General features: G+C 40.0%; 2 protein-coding genes across 2 annotated transcripts; one reads left to right on the forward strand and one right to left on the reverse strand.

Annotated features, from left to right (window-relative positions):
- Positions 1-430: 430 nt before the first annotated feature.
- Positions 431-5,016, reverse strand: sox8a (SRY-box transcription factor 8a). Its single transcript, XM_015008894.2, has 3 exons — positions 4,281-5,016; positions 2,553-2,791; positions 431-2,468 (listed from the first exon to the last, which is right to left on the reverse strand). Exons 1-3 carry the CDS (start codon positions 4,679-4,681, stop codon positions 1,744-1,746), a joined length of 1,365 nt encoding a protein of 454 aa, XP_014864380.2. The 5' UTR covers positions 4,682-5,016; the 3' UTR covers positions 431-1,743.
- A 1,091-nt stretch (positions 5,017-6,107) lies between these two features.
- On the forward strand, positions 6,108-20,008 carry lmf1 (lipase maturation factor 1). The gene is made up of 11 exons (XM_015008893.2): positions 6,108-6,358; positions 6,969-7,278; positions 7,935-7,945; positions 9,241-9,389; positions 12,611-12,676; positions 14,672-14,839; positions 14,950-15,130; positions 15,687-15,840; positions 16,378-16,561; positions 16,635-16,747; positions 17,412-20,008. Exons 1-11 carry the CDS (start codon positions 6,148-6,150, stop codon positions 17,596-17,598), a joined length of 1,734 nt encoding a protein of 577 aa, XP_014864379.2. The 5' UTR covers positions 6,108-6,147; the 3' UTR covers positions 17,599-20,008.
- The last annotated feature ends 839 nt before the right edge of the window (positions 20,009-20,847 follow it).

Here is a 20,847-nt window from a genome sequence, read left to right on the forward strand (position 1 = left end):
AGGCAGATGAACCTTGGTGTAAGAGTATGGAACCAAAAAGGGGACATAGACTTTCTTATTTTAAACAAATGCAAAAAAAGGTACTTGACCAAAGAGACCAAAATATGAAAACATAATCAAACATTTTTTTCTATCCACATAAACATTATTAGTCTCCATTGGGGAAATTGCTCAATCTAAACAGCTCAATTTAAACCTTATAAGAAATTCTAAGCAAATTGTTTTTTTTAGTGCTTTTATTTGTTGGCCCTAGTTGTAAACAGATCATCTGAGCTAAAGTCTACTGTGTCTGCACACCATACAAAATGCACTACAAAACGTCTTGTATCAATAATATCTGATTAAAGCCTTTGGATGCATAATTGTTACCTACGAAATGTTATTCTTATGTAAAGTGACACTAGAATACTTTGCAATAAGCCACACCCTCTACAATCAATCAGAACCATTTTATTCAGCTGAGGTCCCACATTAGATAAATCATCTCACAAATTGTACAAGTTTCAAAAAAATAAATTCTCAGATTTTTTTCGTGCAAACTGGAAAACTTGTAAGCAATAACCAAGGCACAGAAGACAAGAGATATCAAGACATTCATTTGATTAAAAAATATATATACGATGAGATTACAGCAGGCTCACAGAGACTCTTGTTGGACTGTCGCCAGGCAGCTTGTTGATTCAAACTTGCTTTGAGTTTGAATGTTTTCACAACGGCAGGTTGAGTTCCCTCTGCATCGGTTTCTTTCTAGAGTCCAAAAAATTCATGGTGGATTACCTGGGCACTTAATATACCTATAATAAATAAAAATAAAAAAACCTGCAGAGAGGTCAACTTGTACTGAATGTTTCACTATTAGAGATGCAGGAATTATTGGCAGCCATGTCATCAAAGGTTCCCAACTTGCTCAAGTACGTTTAAGAAACTGTCCTAAACTACTGCTACCTGGACTGGGTTAAACTCTTCATTTGTTATCCCCATTTTGTACCCACACTATGCTGTTTTGTTGCTTCCTGTCTCAGTTTTATAACCCACAAACAAAGTTGGTGTCCATCAGGGGTAGATGGCTCGAGCCCGGTCTCAGCCTGTTTTTTCCTGGTCTTGAGCTCAGTCTTAGATTGTTATGTCTTAGTCTTGGTCTCAGAAGACCTGCTCTTGCTCTTGGTCTTTGAGAGTGCAGTCTTGGTCTAGCAAGAACCAGTCCTGATTCCATGCTTGGTACCCATGTACTTAAGCAATGGCATAGCAACATTTTCTGAGATATTTTCATTGTACATTGTACAGTACTTAGGACCACCTATTTGTATGTATTTTACTTTTAAACTCCATTTCAACCAGTTGACTCTTATCAAATATGCCAGATTATGACTATTGATAAATTTATATAACTATGAGCTACCTCCATTTGGCAGATATTATTTATTAGAATGACATCATCACATTGCCAATGCCGAACCCTGGTGCATAGTGGGTAGTGGCAGATGTCTTGATTATAAGGATTTTTTAAGGTTCAGCTAACTACAAAGGTATGGAATGCCAAATGAATTTGAGTTTGGAGAATTTTATTAATTTACCCTTTCAAGACATCCAATTTCAAACATATTTCTAAGTTCTTGTCAGTCTTGAGATTTTTTCTGCATGACAACAAAGGGCCGTGATGTTTTTCACATCACGGAAAACAGATGTGATTTTGTTTACTGTCTGTGAGCTGCGGTTGAGTCTGAAGGCAGACTTCAGTCCCTGTCAAGGCCTGGAGAGAGACGCGTAGACGGGCTGCTCCCAGACAGAGGGAGGACTGCGTGGAGGCGGCGCCAAGGCCAGGCTGTTGATGAGCGGAGCGGCATAAGACCTGCGAGATGAGTGAAGGTACGGATACTGGTACAGGCCGGCAGGGTAACCTGAAAACGCGCCGAAGAGGCTGGTGTTCTGAAGGTCAGTGTAGTCCGGCGGGTTAGGAGGAGACACAGAGGTGGAGGAACTAAGAGAGGTGTACTGAGGTTGGTGTGAGGGCGGAGGAGGTGAAGTAGAAGAGGAAGGTGACGAGCTGCAATGGCTCGGGCTCATCTGCTCCATTTTGATCTGAGGTTTTTGGCCAGTGTCTTCCTGTGGTACCTCCACCGATGTCCCTTCAGGTGTTTTGAGGATACAGTTGACTGAGCTGTTGGAGTGAGCTTGGGCACTTTGGGGGATGTATGATCCATTCAGGCTGCCGGGTTCCATCTGGGCTGGAAGAATTGTGATGTGGCTGTTTGGGGGAAGGTACTGGTCCAGCTCGTGCACATCAAAGCCATCCATGGTGCCGATGACCTCGGTGCTAAGCTCTGAAATGTCCACGTTGCTGAAGTCGATGTTTCGGTTGGAATGGATAGCGGTGCTACTGTCAACAGGACGATGGGCATCATGCTTGTTCCCAGCATGCAGCTCAGTTTTAGGGGTTGTCGGGGGTGTTGGAGGACCATGAGGTTGACCTAAAGACAAACAGACAAAAAACATTCAGTTTTTTTCACTTTACATAAAAGATTGCAATTGCTGAGATTTTGTAATCTCGTCACCTGGTCTGTCTGGATTGTAATTCTTGGGTGCCTCTCCTTTACCACCTAGCCGGGTCAACCCAGCTTCCGTCTTATAAAAGCCCTGCTGGGGCTGGTGTGGTCTTTGGTCCCCTTGGCCTGGTTTAGCACTTTTGCGTCTTCGAGGTTGGTATTTGTAGTCTGGATAGTCTCTCTTGTGTTGCAGTCTCAGCTTTTCAGCCTCCTCAACAAATGGCCGCCTTTCTGTTTCAGAGAGAAGTCTGAAACAAAAGACAGGAAGAAGTGACTGAACAGAGGCATTCTCTCTTCAAAGCAGGCTAAGCATTATCTCTTATTTAGGAAAGGCAAAGACGGGTATTAGCATTACTGTTTGTGATTTAAAAGTTGGAACATTTTCCCATCATACCGTTTGAATGGTTTAAATCCTTTAACCGAGGTGCTAAGAAAAAACTCCAAAGTGTTCATGTTTTGTTTTTTTGTTTTTCATCTGTACAGAGCATTGAGTAGTCCTGCGCAACCCCCAACTCACTTGTTGCTATGCATTGCTAGTTAGCGGTTTGATATAAAGTTAGTGCATTGTTTCCTAACTTAAAACAAACATCTTGGAGCAACACCAATATATCTTATCAGGCTAACATTATAGCCTGATATCAAGCTAACATTATAACCTGATAATGTTAGCCTGACAAGATGGCAATGAGCGGCATGTCTATAGACTCCAGTCTACCACAGTAGCCTTACTAATTAACTCCAGGTTAATCCTTTTGCCTTGATTTATATTTTAAAAAAAACACTGAAAGACTGTGACTCGAAAAGAGCAGAATATTAAAATTTGTGAGTAGTGTAAAATGTTCCACATATAATGGTTAGTGAGTGTTGTCACTCCTTAGTGGTTGGTGTGAAAATAGAGTCTTTCACTTGTAATAGTGCTTTTATTTCCGCAAAACATATTTTTAAGCTTAAAAAAGCTTAAAAATAGAGACTGAAACATTAGATGTGGGTTATTTTTCGATTGAAACCTTATAGTTAAATTCTGACATTAAGATATAAATGACACACAACCTTTTGATGGAATGACCTCACAGAAATCATGTGCTCATATATGTAATCGGTTTTTAATATGTGGAAAACAGACTATTGAAAGAAGCGGGTTTTGTTTTTAACATTGCTTTAGTTTTATCTCAGACATATTGTGATGTTTTAAATAGGGACACCATTATTTATTTAAATATGGATCAGCTGCTGTGTAAAATACAGTTCAATACAAATGTCACAACAATTCAAAGGCCCATAAAATGGCATTTGCAAAAACAGCAAAGATGTTTTTTATTTTAGATGGTAGATATCCACTTCTGTCTTGGATCTCCATGATTGTGTCTTCCTGTTGGCTTCAGCCTCTTGGTCTAACTAATCTAAATTAATGAAAAATTAAGGAACCAGGAAGGTAATAAATTAAATTTAATTAGATATTAACGGACTATAATCTTTTTAAAACAACCTCACTTCAAAAATTCTAATCTCACTTTTCTCATTTTTCAAGTAGTGAGCCTCACTCATTAGGCTCAACCCTACAATGTAAAATTTCAAATTTTCAATTTTCAAATTCCAAAAATCTCCATCATATCTACGTCTATTTTCAAGAATAACTTTCTGTGGACATTTTGGGCACTTCTTGTCTGTTGTGTTTTGCTGTACTGTCGATCTTACCCTCCTTATGTTTTTGCTCTCTCTATAAAATCAGCCACTCACCTCCAGAGTTTGCCCAGCGTCTTGCTCAGCTCCGCGTTGTGGAGGTGCGGGTACTGGTCCGCCAGTTTCCTCCGCGCCGCCTGCGCCCACACCATGAAGGCGTTCATCGGCCTCTTCACGTGCGGTTTGCTCTTCAGACTCCTCTCCCCCTGACTCGGCACGGGCACCAGCGACCAGTCGTACCCTTTCAGCACCTGCGACACCGCGTCTCGGATGCAGGCGGGGAACCGCTCGTCCTCCGGGGACCTCTCCGCTCCAGTGAGCGGACGCGCCACCGCCAGCGCGTCAGATACGACGGGAGAGTTCCCGACCTCCCGGTCCGGTTCGTGCCGGGGCGTAGAGCCGCCGCTGCTCTGTGGACTGCACGGATCCTCAGTAAGTATGCTGTGCGTTTCAGCCATAGTTTGCAACTGGGCTTATTTTAGCGTCTCCAAAGTTCGCGGAAAGCTCTCCAAATGCGAAAAAGCGCGCGGTTCTGACTGGATCGCCACGAAAACAAATGAAGTTCCCTCACTGGAGAGATCTGGCACGGGGCTGCCATCCCCCTTCACATTTACCCCAATGTATGACAACTTTGACAAGCTCATCGAAAAGTAAACGCTGCAATCTCTCCACCTCCATCCGCTATTGGCTTGCACAAAAAAAAGAAAAAAAAAGGGGACCTCCTTCCCCAATTAATTGGAAAAACAACGTCTGACACAGAATTCCAAGTTTAGAAAGTCTGCAATTTTGAAAACTGTTAAGTAATAATAATAATAATAATAATAATAATAATAATAATAATAATAATAATTGCAGTCAACTTGGACTCTTATTCTCTCTAACCTTAAATATTTACTTTGCCTGAAGATGTAAGTCTTTCTATAGAGGCCCAAACGTGCCTCAAAATAAGTTTGGACCTTTAGATTTCGAGACACAACATGCATAAGGACTTATATATCACTAATAATATTTTTCTAAATAAGTACAAATAGACATTTTGTAAAATATGTGATAGTAATTATTATTATAAAAACATTTCTGCCACACTTTTTTCTTCCTCTGAACTTTACCTTGTTTGCTTTGGATACAGAACTCTCTAAATAATGAGCTTCTTTAGCAGTGAACCTTAGTTGCTAACTCTCCTTGAGGAAGGTGTCAATGGCTGTCTGCTGGAAAACTGTCAAGTCGGGAGTTTTATCCACCAAAACTCTTTGTGGTGCACTGCAGCAGCAAAGGAGCCATAAGTGAATAGCACTGACATAATTATGAAATATAGATTTAGCAATATAATTACTGAATATCACACTTACAGTTGTATTTTACACACAACCTGTCTAAATAACTTGTGACACTTTTAGTAGTCGGCGTACTTCAAAAATGTTTTAAAAACAACCTTTTGTAATGATCTGCTACCTGAGATCTGCTACGATCTCTGTATATCCTGCTATAATAATGACATATAAACACACAACTTAAAAGAATAAATGATTGTGTATTTTTCAAAATCAGTTTTCTTTTTTTTATTTCACAAATTTCTTATTGTTTCCTTTTTTTCTTTATTTAAAATATTAAGGTATTTTTTTTATTGGCTTTATCATTACATAGGTCTTTGTTAATTGTCTTATTATTATTTTTGTTTTTATGGTTTACCTGTCCAAATAATTTATATTATATTTACAGTTTTGAGGATAATGTTATTTATTTATTTGTTTATTTATACTACTACTACTACTACTACTACTACTACTACTAATAATAATAATAATAATAATAATAATAATAATAATAAAATTTGTCTTGTTTTACATATATTTTTCAGAAAAAAGAAACCTTTTTTATTCACTTCCGGATATGTTTTTGTCACGTGACGGAGAGCTCCGTAAACATGGCGGCCAGCGCTGCAGCTACAGAAAGCTCCGTGAGGAAGAGGCGCGTGGACAGCAGGAGGACGGAGAAGGAGAGAGTCCCTGGCGACTCCTCAGACGGAACTGCCACCAATGGAGACTCGGAGAAAAAGAAGCAGTTTGTGTCCTTACAACCTGGAACTTACTGGCTCACTCGTATTGTGCTGCTGCGCTCAGTCGCTTTCATTTACTGTGAGTTTCTCTGACTTCTCCAGAAGAACCGAACCGTGTTCGCTGTTTCCCTGCTTCCTTTTCCAACCCAAAATTGCTCAATAAACTTCTTCAAACTATTAGAACCACGAGCGCTGTAGTTTTAAAGCCTACTGTATTCTGGCCTCAATATCACAGCTGTCAGCATCTGTGTTGACTATGAACCGTGATTACTCCGCAGTTAATGTGTGCGGGTTGTAACATTGTCATACTGTTATTGTGGTTGTGTTGCTAATGGTCTATCTTAATTCATACGTTACAGTTTTGGCAGCAACATTAGTGTTTTCTATTGTAGCCTACATATTACAGGGTCATTGTACTTAAGGACAGTCAATATTGCTTTTAGAGAGATCTAATGTGTATTAGCTTAGATAAAAAAGCATTTCTGCTCTGGAACAAAATCGATCAGCTAACTTAATGTTAGTGCAGTCATATCATCCCCACAGGTGAAATTACGAAACTCCAGCTTGAATGAATAGATTGATTGTGAAAAAGCATGAACACGTGCTTGGGTTGGAGATGGGTCAACACTGCAAATATTGACTCTACACACAAAAAAACATTAATGCTAAAGTTTTCTTTTTCATTCTAGTTGTGGCCTTTACAGTTGCCTACAACCAGAACAAGCAGCTGATTGGAGAGAATGGGCTAATGCCTTGCAAGAACTACCTGAACAGCGTCAAGCGCTATGTCGGAGGAAAGATCGGCACGTCAGCCCTGGCATACACACCTTCCATCCTCTGGTTCTTGGACTGGACCAGCATGGACGCCAACCTGGACTGCATTGCCTTGCTTGGGATGGCGTTGTCAGGGTTCGTCCTGGTGACAGGGATGTCCAATATGGTGATCATGGTGACTCTGTGGGTGCTTTACCACTCCTTGGTCAACGTGGGACAGCTGTGGTGAGTGTATACACACACACGGCGGAGCCTTTATTAGCTAAAAAAATAAATATTTTTCTCTGAATGTAGCTAATAGACTTGACTGTAAATAAGACGGGGGGGTGATTAAGTCTGCTGGACTTGAACCACATTGAAGTACTGCTGCCAAAAGTGGGTAAGCGTTGCGCTGGTGGCAGCAGGATTGTGTCTACAGATAAGTGTAGGGTTGCTTCTTGTAATCTATTTAATTAAATGTCTTTGATTTGTTTTAGAAGCCTGCTTTGTTGAGGTTTATGGTTTACTTCATCTACCATTTAAAATGGGATATGATTTAGTGCCATCTAGTGGCAAAACTGCAGATGACATCCAACTAAGTGCGGTCCAGTTCCTCCTCCTGATGCTACAGTTGTGGCTCATCTAATCAGGTGTAGAACATATGTATGTGTAGGAGGAAGTAAGGACACAAACAGAATTACACTAATAGAAACAGCAGTTTTGATGATGTAAGGTGTTTTGTCAATGTAAACCTCATTGGCTAACTGTGTATTCATCATGCCATGGCCTCAATAGGAACAATAAAAATACATTTGGTTATTTCAACACGTGTTAAATTTTTACGCATTTTTCAAAAGTGAGATCAAATTCTTATATTCTTGTCTGTATTTTTTTCTTTCTAGGTACTCCTTTGGTAAGTGAACGTCATACTAGCTCGACCAGGGCTTCCTTTGTTTTTCCTTCTCCAAAAGAAGATGTGGATCGGAAGCATGAGAAGGAAGGTCCTGATATAATTTTGACCTTCTTGTCTCAGATTTGCCGCCATCTAAATAACATAACGGCAAAAATGTGCATACCTAAAAAAAACCTTCCTTTTAAATACTGATACTTTAATAATACTTGTTCTGCCTTTTTTCATGTATCTCTTAAACTGCTTCATATTTTCTCAAACCTACCAAATATTCAGTCCCCTTTTAGAAGTTTAACTCTTTAAATAGCAATCCACTTGTTTCCGTTTTAAATTATTATATTATTTATTGCAAAAAAAAAAAAAAACAACAACAAAAAAACAGAGATTTATTTCATGTACTGTACTGCATAACTTTAAAGTTCTCTTCCCCTTATGGAGCCAGAAAAAAGGACTTGATGTCTGATGTAATAGCAGGTTTTAAAATGTGGATATTTTTAGTGCGAAGGTGTTTAGAAGATACAAAATCCATCACTTAAAATGCTTGTAAAACGTTGGATTTCAAAAAATTGAAAACGATGGAAAGAAAAGTTAAACAAACCAAATGATTATAGAGGGAAAAATAAATATATATATTTTTAAATGAACAAAAATCGCCTTGTGAGTATAGGGGCTAAATCATTATGTTTTTGTAAGCTAACTGCTATTGGAAACAGATCTTATTCAATAATTATTTCCTTGTTTCATTAAATTTGTAGTGTCGTTCAGCTTTTTTTTTTCTTTCCTTCTTTTTTTTATTTCGTAAAAATCTTGCACCTAATTTCTTGCAAATTTCTTACAAACAGCTGATTTAATGCTAAACTGAGGAGAATATACTTGCTAAGGCTACGTGTGTTTCAGTTAACCGTGTCTCTCCATGGTAGAACGGGTTCATGCTAGTATTTTGTAGCAAAAACAAAGGCAACAATTCAACAGTTGTGTTCAATTCTCAATGGAAAAATACTCCTCTTCAGCAGAGAGTTAACAGTCCTGAGAACTTATCAGACAGGAGTGTAAACTACAGGCCACTGAGTCTGTGGTGCAGCTGAACCAAAGAAATAACACAAACACGAGCATGTTTGCCTCGGTAGCTCTGCTTTCTGTCCTAAGTATTAAAAAAAAAAAAAAAAACAAGACTTCAGTGTAAAAATAAATATCACTGTGGTAAATTTCTGCACTGCCTGCATAAAAAAAAAGTGACATCACAACCAGGCCTGGGCAGCATCGTCTGTTTTACTGTATAAATGTGCTTGTCTGTGCAGGTTGGGAGAGCCAGCTGTTGGAGACGGGCTTCCTGGCCGTCTTCCTGTGTCCACTGTGGACTCTGTCCCAGGTTCCCAGCAGCTGTCCCCCCTCTCTCGTCTGCATCTGGACCTTCAGGTGGCTCATCGTTCGCATCATGGTGGGAGCTGTGAGTCAAAATCACAACTATTCGGTCCTTCAAATTGATCGATCGCGTGGAACTCCAATAAAAATCGCTAAAGTTTGTGTTTGTAAGATGTAAAAAGTTCATGCAAACATTGAGCAGATGGAATCATTCTGGTGTTTGTCCTAATTTTAAAGCGATACTTCGGAACCGCTGTCCTGCTCTAGCACTCTGCAGGTGTTTGGTAAAGCGAAGCCAAATATGTGATCGACTCAACAACACAGCGCCTCTTTTGTCAGATTTCACGGGGATTTATAGAGCACAGAGCTGGGGTTTATTTGATAAGTCGTCGCCACCAGCCGAGTGGGACTCCTCCCAGCAGGAGCATGGAGAAAACTTAACACACCTCCACTTCGCTGAAACACACAATCTACTTCACATGTAAACTCATCGGTATATTTAAGGTTCTCTTCCAGCCTAACCCTACTGAAGTCACGTCATATTTTAACACCGTTCTGGTGGCGATGTACTCAATAATATCTATGGGGTTTTGCCTTGAAACTGTTCAGACTGCAAAGAAAGTGTCTGCAACAAAGTATCTGCAGCTCTGGAGTGAAACAGCTTGTTGCATCAGCAGCAGGCTGGGATGGTAGCAAAAGTATAGCAAAATGGCTTACTGAGTAATTCTCCAAATATGTTTGGTATGTTCTCAGACTGACGCTGGATTGCGACACGTCAGGCTCTACGTTTTACACATTTCCATTTTTCTTCTCCGTTTTTAGATTTTAAAGACCTAAGACATGCTTAGCTTTGCTTTCAATACAGCTGGCTGATCCAGATACAGTATTTGTCCCATTTAGAGTCGATAGTTGGTGTTTTAATAGATGGATGCAAATGTTTAATCGAACAAATCACTAATCTACTGAAAGGCTACTAGATGATTTTTAAAAAAATAAAAATCCCTGCTGATTATGAAAAATCTTGATTAAATATATACTGTACCTCGAAAATGTAGTGTTGCAACCCAAAGCTTCATTGTAACTCAAGGCTGTTTCCCTGACAGAGTTACACAAAACATTTAGTGTTTGTGAATAGGAACAAAAAGCAATCAAAACATTAAAAAAATACAAAAATTTGAAAGGTATTGTGTGAATTTGTATGTAGTCGCCTTGCCTTTACTCTGTTAGCCATTAGAGGTTTACTGATTGATCGTCCCCTAATTCCTTCATTTTGGTTGATTGGCGATCAACCAAAACAGCCTTGAGCTGCACAGGACAGCGTAAAGGTGAGTTACACCCCTAAATCCAATTGAGAATCTTTGATTACAGTGAAGCCAGGCTCATGTTAGTAGCTTTATTACAAATTAACAGCGTCATGTTGGTTGAGGTTGAAACCTTTGCCAATTACTCAGTGTAAATGGAGCAGTTTCCATCGCATCATGCGGTTTATTTAAAGGCCTGTTATTGTATTGAAGACAAGACTAAATGTTTCTTTGGAAGGTGGTCCAATTCTAAAAACTCCTGCCATGGTGCCCTATTGGTGTCACATGCTGACAGATGAGATTATTCCATTAGTGACATCTCTAAGTCTTTTAGCCTCTTAACGGGCTTCCTGCCAACATCGCCCGGTGTTGAGCTTTATCCATCTTCCCATAAACTCAGGTGAACTTTTGTGTCGCTTCTGAAGAAAATAATGTTAGTGTTATGCTATGCTAACATGCTAACCATGTGTCCCTGGTGTTTTCAGAGAGAAGTCCAATAGTATTCTACTATTAGAGGATAGTTGTGTAGGCTTAGGTCCAGCTATCTCTCTACCTGGTGCTCCATTTTTTTCAGTCCCGTTGTAACTGGTGAAATGTCTGGGTCTCATGACTGAAGAGGATAAACAGCATGATATTGGACCTCACCACCTCCACAGCCAAGCTCCTAATCAGAGAGAGACGTTCTGCTTTTTCCTAAATTCAATCAAACAGGTTAGCGGGCGCCTTACTGTGCGTTCCGTGCCCAGCCACATGACCAGCTGATGTGTCAATATCGGCGGTCTCGTGTTTTGGATAAGATGTTATTCCCTAAGCTGTTTGAATGGAAAACAGCCACACAAGTGAAGATGCCTTTATGAATCCCTAATTTGTTCATATAGTGCGAGTCTCGGAAACTGGGATCGGGTGTTTTGCAGATATTAGATGAGATCTGATGAGACTCTGTCCCATTGAAGATTGTACTGTCAGAGCGATGATATGTCTTGTGGTGGTAGTTATGTCTCTTCCTACTTATGTGACTACAATTCACATATCTGTGGTGACAGCACTTTCATTTGGTGGGAACGTATAAAGTCACATGTTTTGGTATATTGGAACTGCTCTTTTGGGTGAGTAGTGGTGTTTGTCATGGAGCTCAACCATGAAATCCTAACTGTGGAAACTGAAACCTTAGTATTTCCTGTGGTCAAGTGTTTTTTGCAATCAGTCAAGGGTTTTTACCACCTGTGTCCTTGGGAATATGGTGGCAGTTGTTAATGGAGTCTGTGTTCTCCTCCCAGGTGGTGCAGTCACTGTTATATCTTGGAAGATTTAAGGCATTTGCCATCTTTTAGTGTCTTTTTCCTTGTTTTTGACAATGAGCTCATCTCTGACATTTTTGGATAATTTTCTTTGCTTAGGAAAAAAACCTCTGGTCTGCCTAAAAACCTAGTTTTCAGTTTAGTAAAAGTGAAATCTGATGCGGTACGAAAGCCAAGAGGACCAGGAACCCTTCCAAAAGCAGGAAGCAAACTATAGCACAGGGCATTCTGGGTGAATGCTACCAAATCCAATGATAGAGTCTAATACTAGCGGGAGAAATGGCTCATGGTCTTTTGCTAAAAACAAAAGGGAAATCCTATAAAAGCTAAAATCTGACGCCACGCCACTATATTACGTAAAGAAGCAAGTTGTGATCAGTGTCTTCTTTTTGTGTCATTTCCATCTGTGGTTCTTAAAGTAGCGCCACCACAGATGAGGAGGTGAACAGGTTTTTCAAAGGGTTTGCTTCGTTTGACAGAGGCAGTGTGAAAGCAAAACACACAAAATGATAATGTAACAATTTTGGTCCACAGTCAAACAGAGTCTACCAGACTATCAGGTGTGAAAAGACGTTCAGCGTTTAATTTGAATAAAGCCCATGTAATATTAGTTTTTATTTCGTATTCAAGCTTCCAGCTGTGACTTTAGAATGATGTCCAGTTGTTTTTCATATTGAGTTCAGTGATTGGTTTCTCTCTTTGTTCAGGGCCTCATTAAAATCAGAGGAGACCAGTGCTGGAGAGACCTGACCTGCATGGACTACCACTATGAGGTGACTCTTTATTTATTCCACTAAGTCATTGCACAGCAGTTTATATAATATGGCGATGAGATTTGAATGCATGCTTTTAGTTATTAAAATAATTCAATCAGTATTTTTTTGTAATCTTATTTTGTTTCATTTTGTGTTTTAAAATATTTTCTAAAGTGAATAAAAAGTCATAAAATAGTTTCCTGGGCTTTTAGTCACACCCAGGCTGCTCACATTTCTGCTCAGTCATGATCTGTCCACACCATCCTGGTCTCAGATGGAGGAAGAGTGCCTTGTGTAATGATTGAACACATGACTGGAGAAAATACACACAAGGCCAAAGGCATGATATCAGTTGTATCATTATGAAAGATTGTTGCTTTATTGAACATGTTAATTAGATTAAATGTATCTCAGTTAAAACACCCATGCTTGTTTGTTTTGCAAGTTTTGATGTACTATAATGCACAAATGTTTTGCAATTCAACTCTCTGGGGACTGCGCATTTTTAGGCCAGAAGTCAACGGATGAGTGTAGCTTTCTAAAACTTTAAATTGTATTCAAAGCAACACGGTCAGAACTCATGATGGACAGCTTCACTGGTTCCTTCTGAGTGAAACAAAATGAATCTTTTATATCTGTCGCGTAGCAGAAAAACTTTTGAACGGTCTCGTTGCTTTGTGAATTTTATGCCTTGCTGGGTCAGTTTCCCTGGTCCAATTTCAGCTTTCGACACCCTGAGTGCTAATGTTGATTTACACACACACACACACACATTCTAAGACCGGAAGGCCATGGCGCCAGCTGACGCCGCGTTAACCCCTTTGGCACACTGCTCCCTTTCAGACCTGCAGTGGGACTGCAGGTTTCCTCCTGTCCCAACTCTCAGGGGTTACCGTGGCGATGAATTGCAGGACAGTTAGTACTTTGTTCATTCAGGGTGGGTTGTCATTAACGCACCAGGTGGAGATTTAGGTCCCCCACCTGTTAAATAATCCAAAATTTTCTTGCATTAATACAATAAAAGTATTGATCTGTTTGACAGCTGCATAATCTTTTTTTTTTCCCTTTCCTTCTATATTTGTGCTATGTTTATTTTTCCTGACCTAACCCGTGTCTGTTTGCCTGTTCAGCCAAAGCACATTTTGCATGGACAAACACTGAGAAACCTCTGAGTGTTTGCCTGGGTGAAGGTGCAGCCGCCTTCATTTAAATAAGGTTCCATCTTTATTTAGTCTCGGAAAAGTTCTCCTCGAGGTGTGGTGCAGAAATGACTCCCCTGACTCACTCTCAGATGAGCGCCAAAGCAAAGTAGTGAAATCTTCCATCCTTAGCGTCAGTACTCCTCACAGATTGAACATGTTGGCTGTAAACGTTCTTTTGATCATGCAGAGTCACCATGACCAATTTTCGTAGAGCTCTGACCTGCCAGTATCATTTCTTTTTTTTTTTTAATAATTAGCTAAGTACATCTTACAGAGACATGTCTGATTGCCTTGTAAATATCTCTAAATATCTTTGGACAACATAAATTAGGTTCTCTCCTTTGGTCCTTTACAAGACCAGATTCTAGCTTACCATTGTTTTAATGGAGACCTAAGCAGTTTTCCTGTGAATGATCATAGTTTATTCACATTAGGACCAGAGGCGACGTTACACTGTGTGAGCAGCAAAATAGAATTTCTCTGTACTTGAGGTTAAAATGATCAGTCAACATTGTAAACTGTCTCTAGCATATTTCATTACCATTTAGCACAGTTGGGACTAATCTCAAGCATTAGTTTGTGCGTTTATTTCTTGTAAGGTGAGTAAATCTGAGATTTAAAAAAAAAACGGCCAATATTTTCTCGCCCAACTTGTTTTGTGACAGATAGTTGAAGGATACAATGAAGCGAGTTCCTGTTGTTTGCTTGAGACATAAGACTGTCATACAGTAACAGTCACAACAATATTTAATTTCACTCTGAGATAAAGTATGATTGAGCCTAAGTGTATTGAATTGAAATGTGTCTCCAGACCCAGCCAGTGCCAAACCCCATGTCCTACTACATGCACCGCTCTCCGTGGTGGTTCCACCGCTTCGAGACACTGTCCAACCACTTCATTGAGCTCATTGCTCCCTTCTTCACCTTCCTGGGCCGGCAGATGTGCATGGTGAACGGAGCCATCCAGATTCTCTTTCAGGTAACACACATTCAGTGTGTGTTTTTGTTGTTGTTATTTGTTTAACTGTACATTGTACCCACTCTGTTCTGTGGCTTTTGTTTCCTCTATCACCCCTTCCTGGCCTGCAGGTAGTCTTGATCATCAGTGGGAACCTGAGTTTCCTCAACTGGCTGACCATTGTTCCTAGTTGGGCCTGCTTCGACGACGCATCGCTAAGCTTTCTGTTTCGCTGCGGCTCCAGAGCTAAGGAAGCGGTGCTGGAGATCCAGAAGAGGAAAGTGACCGGACAAGCCCCCAAACCCACAAAAGGTGTCTTTAGACTTCTTTTTTTAATTATTATTTTGTATAATATCCAATAGATGCCAGAAAAGGCAGTGTGTTTGGCCATGGTGGAAAGAGAACTACAGTAAAATACAGTAGAAATAAGTAAAAGGGATCAACACTACGAAAAATTATTTAAATTTGAAGGATTTTTTTTAATAGAGCAGGCTGTCATGAATGTAAAAAAACCCCCACTCTTCTATAACTAGACTTATTGCAGATTTACTGTTTTTACTTTATTCAGTTTAAAATGAGCTTATTGCTGTAGGTGGGAACTTGTTTTAATAACTCAAACAGAGCCAGAGTGGGATTTTGTAGGAATAAAAACAGTTTCTGTGGATTATACAGAGGAGTTGAACATGCAGGAGTGGGAAAGAACCGACATAAACTTGACCACTGCTTTGTGTCACTGTAACATTCTGCCAGGCCATCAAGATTCAGACCCAGCAATGATAAATGTGCCTGTTTTCCATTGTTGGACTTTCATTCCCACAAGACACCCTTGAGATGCTGTGTTAACACACACCCTCTGTGTGTGTGTTAGGCATGCTGATACGGCGGGTGGTGAACATTTCTTTGGGTGTTCTCATTGGCGTCCTGAGCGTGCCAGTGGTGATGAACCTGTTGAGTCCACGGCAGGTGATGAACACTTCCTTCGACCCGTTGCGTATCGTCAACACCTACGGGGCTTTTGGAAGGTACAGTTTGGAGGATTTCATTACATGACCAAACATGAACACTCCAATTTGAAGACAGGCCAAGTTTATTTGTATAGAACATTTTAGCAACAAGGCAGTTTAAAGTTCGTTATACCATAAAAATATTATACAGTTACCAATCATGAAACAAGAAATAAACATTAGTTTGTGAAATGCCAGTATCAAGCAAGTATACATCAAATATATTGATCAGTGTTCCAGTTATGAATCAAAGGCAACTCTAACCAGGTGGGTTTTTGGCCTTGATTTAAATGATCTTGGTGTTTTGGGAGTTTTGAAGTTTTCTAGACATTTGCTCCAGATTAGTGGAGCGTAGAAACATAATGTTTGGTTCTGGTTGTGGTGATGCAGAGTGGACTAAAACCAGGAGACCTGTGTGGCCTGGAAGGTTGCTACAACAACATGTCTTTAATGTAATTTGGTGCTGCTAAACTCTTAGGAAAGGGGCATACTTTATTTAAAGTGAAACCCATCTTCATCTCATTTAACCTTTTTGTTTCTCTATCCTCTGGGAAGCATCACCAAAGAACGGACTGAGGTGATCTTCCAGGGAACTCTGAGCCCAGATCCCAAAGACCCTGAGGCGGTTTGGGAGGAGTACCAGTTCAGGTGTAAGCCAGGAGACGTGTACCGACGGCCCTGCCTCATATCGCCCTACCACTACCGGCTGGACTGGCTCATGTGGTTCGCTGCCTTCCAGGTGCGATAACTTCTACCTTTCAATAGAAGTTACTTTTCTGTGCCAAGTCTGGAATAACATTGTGTTTGCGCAGACCTATGAGCAGAGCGAGTGGGTCATCCACATAGCTGGACGCCTGCTGGCCAACGACAGCACTGTCCTCTCGCTACTCGACCACAACCCCTTCCAAGGCAGAGGCCCCCCCAGGTAAACACACATGAGCATCACCAGCTTTGCTTTCAGAATTCACTTGTAAATCGAGCTATCTCTGCTGAGCAGAGCACTTTTTGTCTTAGGGCTCCCCCTGGTGGAACAAATAACAAATTGTATATATAATACAAATTTAAATTAAAAAGGAAATAATAATTTAAATGTTGTTTGCAGTTATTGTTAATAAACCTCATTTGCTTTTGCAGCTCCTATTTAAATCTTTATCTTGGATTTGGGGTCAAAGTTCAGCTGTTATTTGATCTTTTGAGATTCTAATCAGCTGGTTCCAGTTGCAAAAACAAAAAACACCTTGGTGGCATGGTTGTGCAACAGAATTATCTGAAGGTAAAAGAGTAAGAGCAAAACTCCTTCCAGCTCTCCAACATACAAAACCAGAGGGAATAATTGTCCTTACAAGCAATTCCTCAACCACAAAAATGATTAAAAGTCTATTCAAAGGACAAATCAGAACTAAGGTAACAGAGAAACTGCAACGGCACAATTCTAGAAGAGAATAAAATACTCTAAAATATAATTACTCCAACAGTTATTATCGTATTGGAAACAATTTTTGGGAAAAGGGAACATTACCTGTTTGCTCCACAGCGGAAATCAAAAACATAATTAGATCGGTGACCGTTCTATGCTTCTACTTTGTCAGATGGATTCGAGGAGAACACTTCAGGTACAAATTCTCTCAGCCGGGCAGCGCCAGCGCAGCACAGGGCAAATGGTGGCTGAGAAAACGCATCGGAGCCTACTTCCCTGCCATAGACCTGGAAGGACTCAGAGGCTACTTCCAGTCCAGGAACTGGCCTCACCCACACATCCCACCAAGCAGGAGCTGAAGTCAAACGGGATGAAAAATAAGTCATTTCAAAGCAGTTTGGAGCCAAGGTTACACTTTATGCAGATGACATCAGGTTTCTCAAGAACTCTTGATGAAAAGTTTTCTGACTCAGAACACCAGTACAACTATTCCAGGGGTGTCAAACTCCAGTCCTCAAGGGCCGCTGTCCTGCAGTTTTTAGATGTGCCACAGGTACAAAACACTGGAATGAAATGGCTTAATTACCTCCTTTTTGTGTAGATCAGTTCTCCAGAACCTTGCTAATGACCTAATTATTCTATTCAGGAGTCGTACAGCAGAGACGCATCTAAAAGTTCTAATAACACTGGCCCTTGAGGACTGGAGTTTGACACCTGCGAACTATTCCCAATCAATGTGAAGGTTTCGAAGCTCTCAGTTTTAAACGAATAAGTTCTAAAAACGTCCTGAGGACACCTGAAAGTAAATGTACCAACCGGTTGAAAATGTAAAAAAGGAAAATCGCCACCATGACAGCGGTCAACTTGTTTCATTTTCTCACCAAGTCTCTATGGCTTCCTGCCTGTGTTTTTTTTTTTTTTTGGTTTGTTTTTTAAACTAGCTTTAGCTTAGCTGGATTTTGAGAGTTGAGCCACATTAGCATGCTATCTGTGACCAGAATACAGTGTCAAAACAAGCTCAATTTCACTGGAGCACATGCGTAAGAAAATAGCAAAAAACACTAATGAGGTCTCCTTTGTCAAGACATTTTCAAATCTAAATATTTTTCTTTAAAAAAATCTCAAATACACAGGAGAAATATTTGATAGACTGAAAAACCTGTTTTAATACATTTGGACAAAATAGTGTTGAAAGAAAGATGTGCAAAATTTCTACAGCTGAAAAGTTTTTCCATCTTCCGCTGAGTTGTACTTTTTCTTCTTCTCAAGCACTTCTATTAATAAAGAGTGAGATGTAAATGTCTTCCAGGAGTATTTTACGGCATGGTGGAGCACCATTTTGCACAACAAAATGTGAAAGCTATATTTCCAGGATCACAACAATTCAGACAATGTGTTGTCAAAAGCAGATTAACCAAAAGCATCCAACAAACCTGATCAACTCTGAGCTCTGATGACAAGACTGGGTCATCATAAGTCAATACTTGGTCCAGAACCTGCAGTAGGGAAAACTTGAGTTGAAGAAATTTTAAAGAAGAAACATAAGCACTGTAAGTGTTAATTATTTACATAAATTTTAAGAATTTACACATGAAATCCTTAAAATATATACAAAGTTTGAATCATCCATCATTAATCCACTGAGACATGGAGAAAAAACTGAAAAGCCACAGAACAGACAGTGCAGTACCAAACAAAAAGACCAGCAGATGGTGCTGTTACTCCAAACACCAAGTCTTACCTGCCCCCTGCTGAACCTCTACAGATAAAATATGTGGTTAGAATATTTTTCAGGAACAGCTCAAGTACAACCAAGCATCAAGCCTGTCACAAACTGGAAGATGTTGGACAACCATTCTCACTGAACACAGGGAAGAACGTCTTCCTTCACACATGGAAAAGCCAGATGTCTTCTAGAGAAAAACTTTATGGAGAAACCTAATTTGAGACTACTTAACCTTTATGAGAAAAAGAATGAGATGGGTGTGAATACAACTGTAAAGGGGAGCTTCATGCTGAGGAATTGTTTCACTGGGGTTTAATTAAAAAAAAAGAATCGACAGTGGACATTGTTAAATCCTCTTCATTTCTTGTCCTCCCTCCCTTAGTTTGGTCCTTCTTAACTCTTTCTGTTGCCTTTCTTTTTACCTTCCAAAAAGGAAGGCAACAACATATCATATTTCTGTCCTTGCCTTGCATCTTTCTCTCCTATTTCCTTGTGTCCTTCTCCTTTCCTTTATTGCATCCTACCCCTGTTCTTTCTTTCTCCCTTGTCTTTCTTCCTTCCTTCCTAATTATTCCTTGCGTCACCTCCTTCCCCTTGTGGCATGCCTTGTTTCTTCTATGTACCCTCTCTTTTTCGTACCCTTATATCCTTACTTTCTTCTTTTCCTCTCCTTCATTTATCCCCTTATTCCTTCTTTGTGTCCTTTTCTCCTTTCTTGCATTCTACCCCCTTCATTCTATACCTTTCTTCTACCCTTGCGTCTTTGTTCTACCTCTCTTCCTTACATTATTTCCCACCTCCCCTGCATTAATGGCCCTTCTTTTCTTCCTTCCCCTGGATACCCCTTCGTTCTTTGTACAAACATTTACCATGTATTAATAGAGATTTTATTATTTTATATTTTATGGTGAATGCAAAGGTTGTGATTTCTGGAAAGTTGACTTCACCCTGAGCTTAACAGATCATGTCTGTCCAGATAACAGATAAATGTGTCTTTGTGAAGGTGTTCCAGCATGTTGAATAAATTCCCCGGAGAATGAAAATCCTTTTACTGCACAGTCTATTTTTCACGACAATGTCCAGTACAATTTATTTCTCAGTATCAGCTGAGGATCCTAACTGTTTTTAGCAAAAAGAAAGAGACCTTGAGAGTCTCGGTTACGTTAACAAGCAACCATTGTAATTTCTCAGACACTGCTGTAGAGCATTATGTGCAACAGCGAGAAAAACTGTACTGTTTGCTTTTAACATCTATTGACATAGGAGCAGACTTTTCTTTACTGCCATGAACACCTTGGTTTTCTGTTGTTCATTTTGGCCATTTCTCAACTTTTTTGCCAGTAGGACAGTACTTTACGTTCACCTTGAACATTTCACATGGATAGAACGTACAGATCTTAAACTCTCTTCTCTTTGGATCTCAGGTTTTTCTATAGGATGTAGACCCTGTGAACTGGACTGGCTATGGAAGAAAGCTGTTTTTTGTGCCTGGTGAACACTTTCTGTGGCCATATGTTTCTGCTAAAACCCCAGATGGCCACCCATTTTCAGTTTTCTGTCAGCAGCCATCAGACTTTTATTTAAAATGTGCTGAAATATGAAGGAGTGCCATGCAGTCGAACAGGGTTCCCAGGACATTTTGAAGAGAAACAGGCCCACAGCATCTTACATCTCCCACCATAGTGAGCCTCTTAATTTATTCCTGAATTTATTTGCAACTATATAAACTAAAAGGTTTCTCGTTGTCTAACAGATTCTCAATTAAGTTGGAATTTTTCATCTGAATACATCCATCCGTTGTCCATACCCATTGGGTCACTTCAGAGCAGGTGGCCGTCCCCAACGGTCATTGAGTGAGAGATGGGGTACACCTTTGAGATAT

This window comes from Poecilia mexicana, unplaced genomic scaffold, assembly GCF_051168715.1.
Source record: "Poecilia mexicana isolate PSO_F unplaced genomic scaffold, ASM5116871v1 scaffold_19, whole genome shotgun sequence".
In the NCBI taxonomy this organism is placed as follows: Eukaryota; Metazoa; Chordata; class Actinopteri; order Cyprinodontiformes; family Poeciliidae; genus Poecilia; species Poecilia mexicana.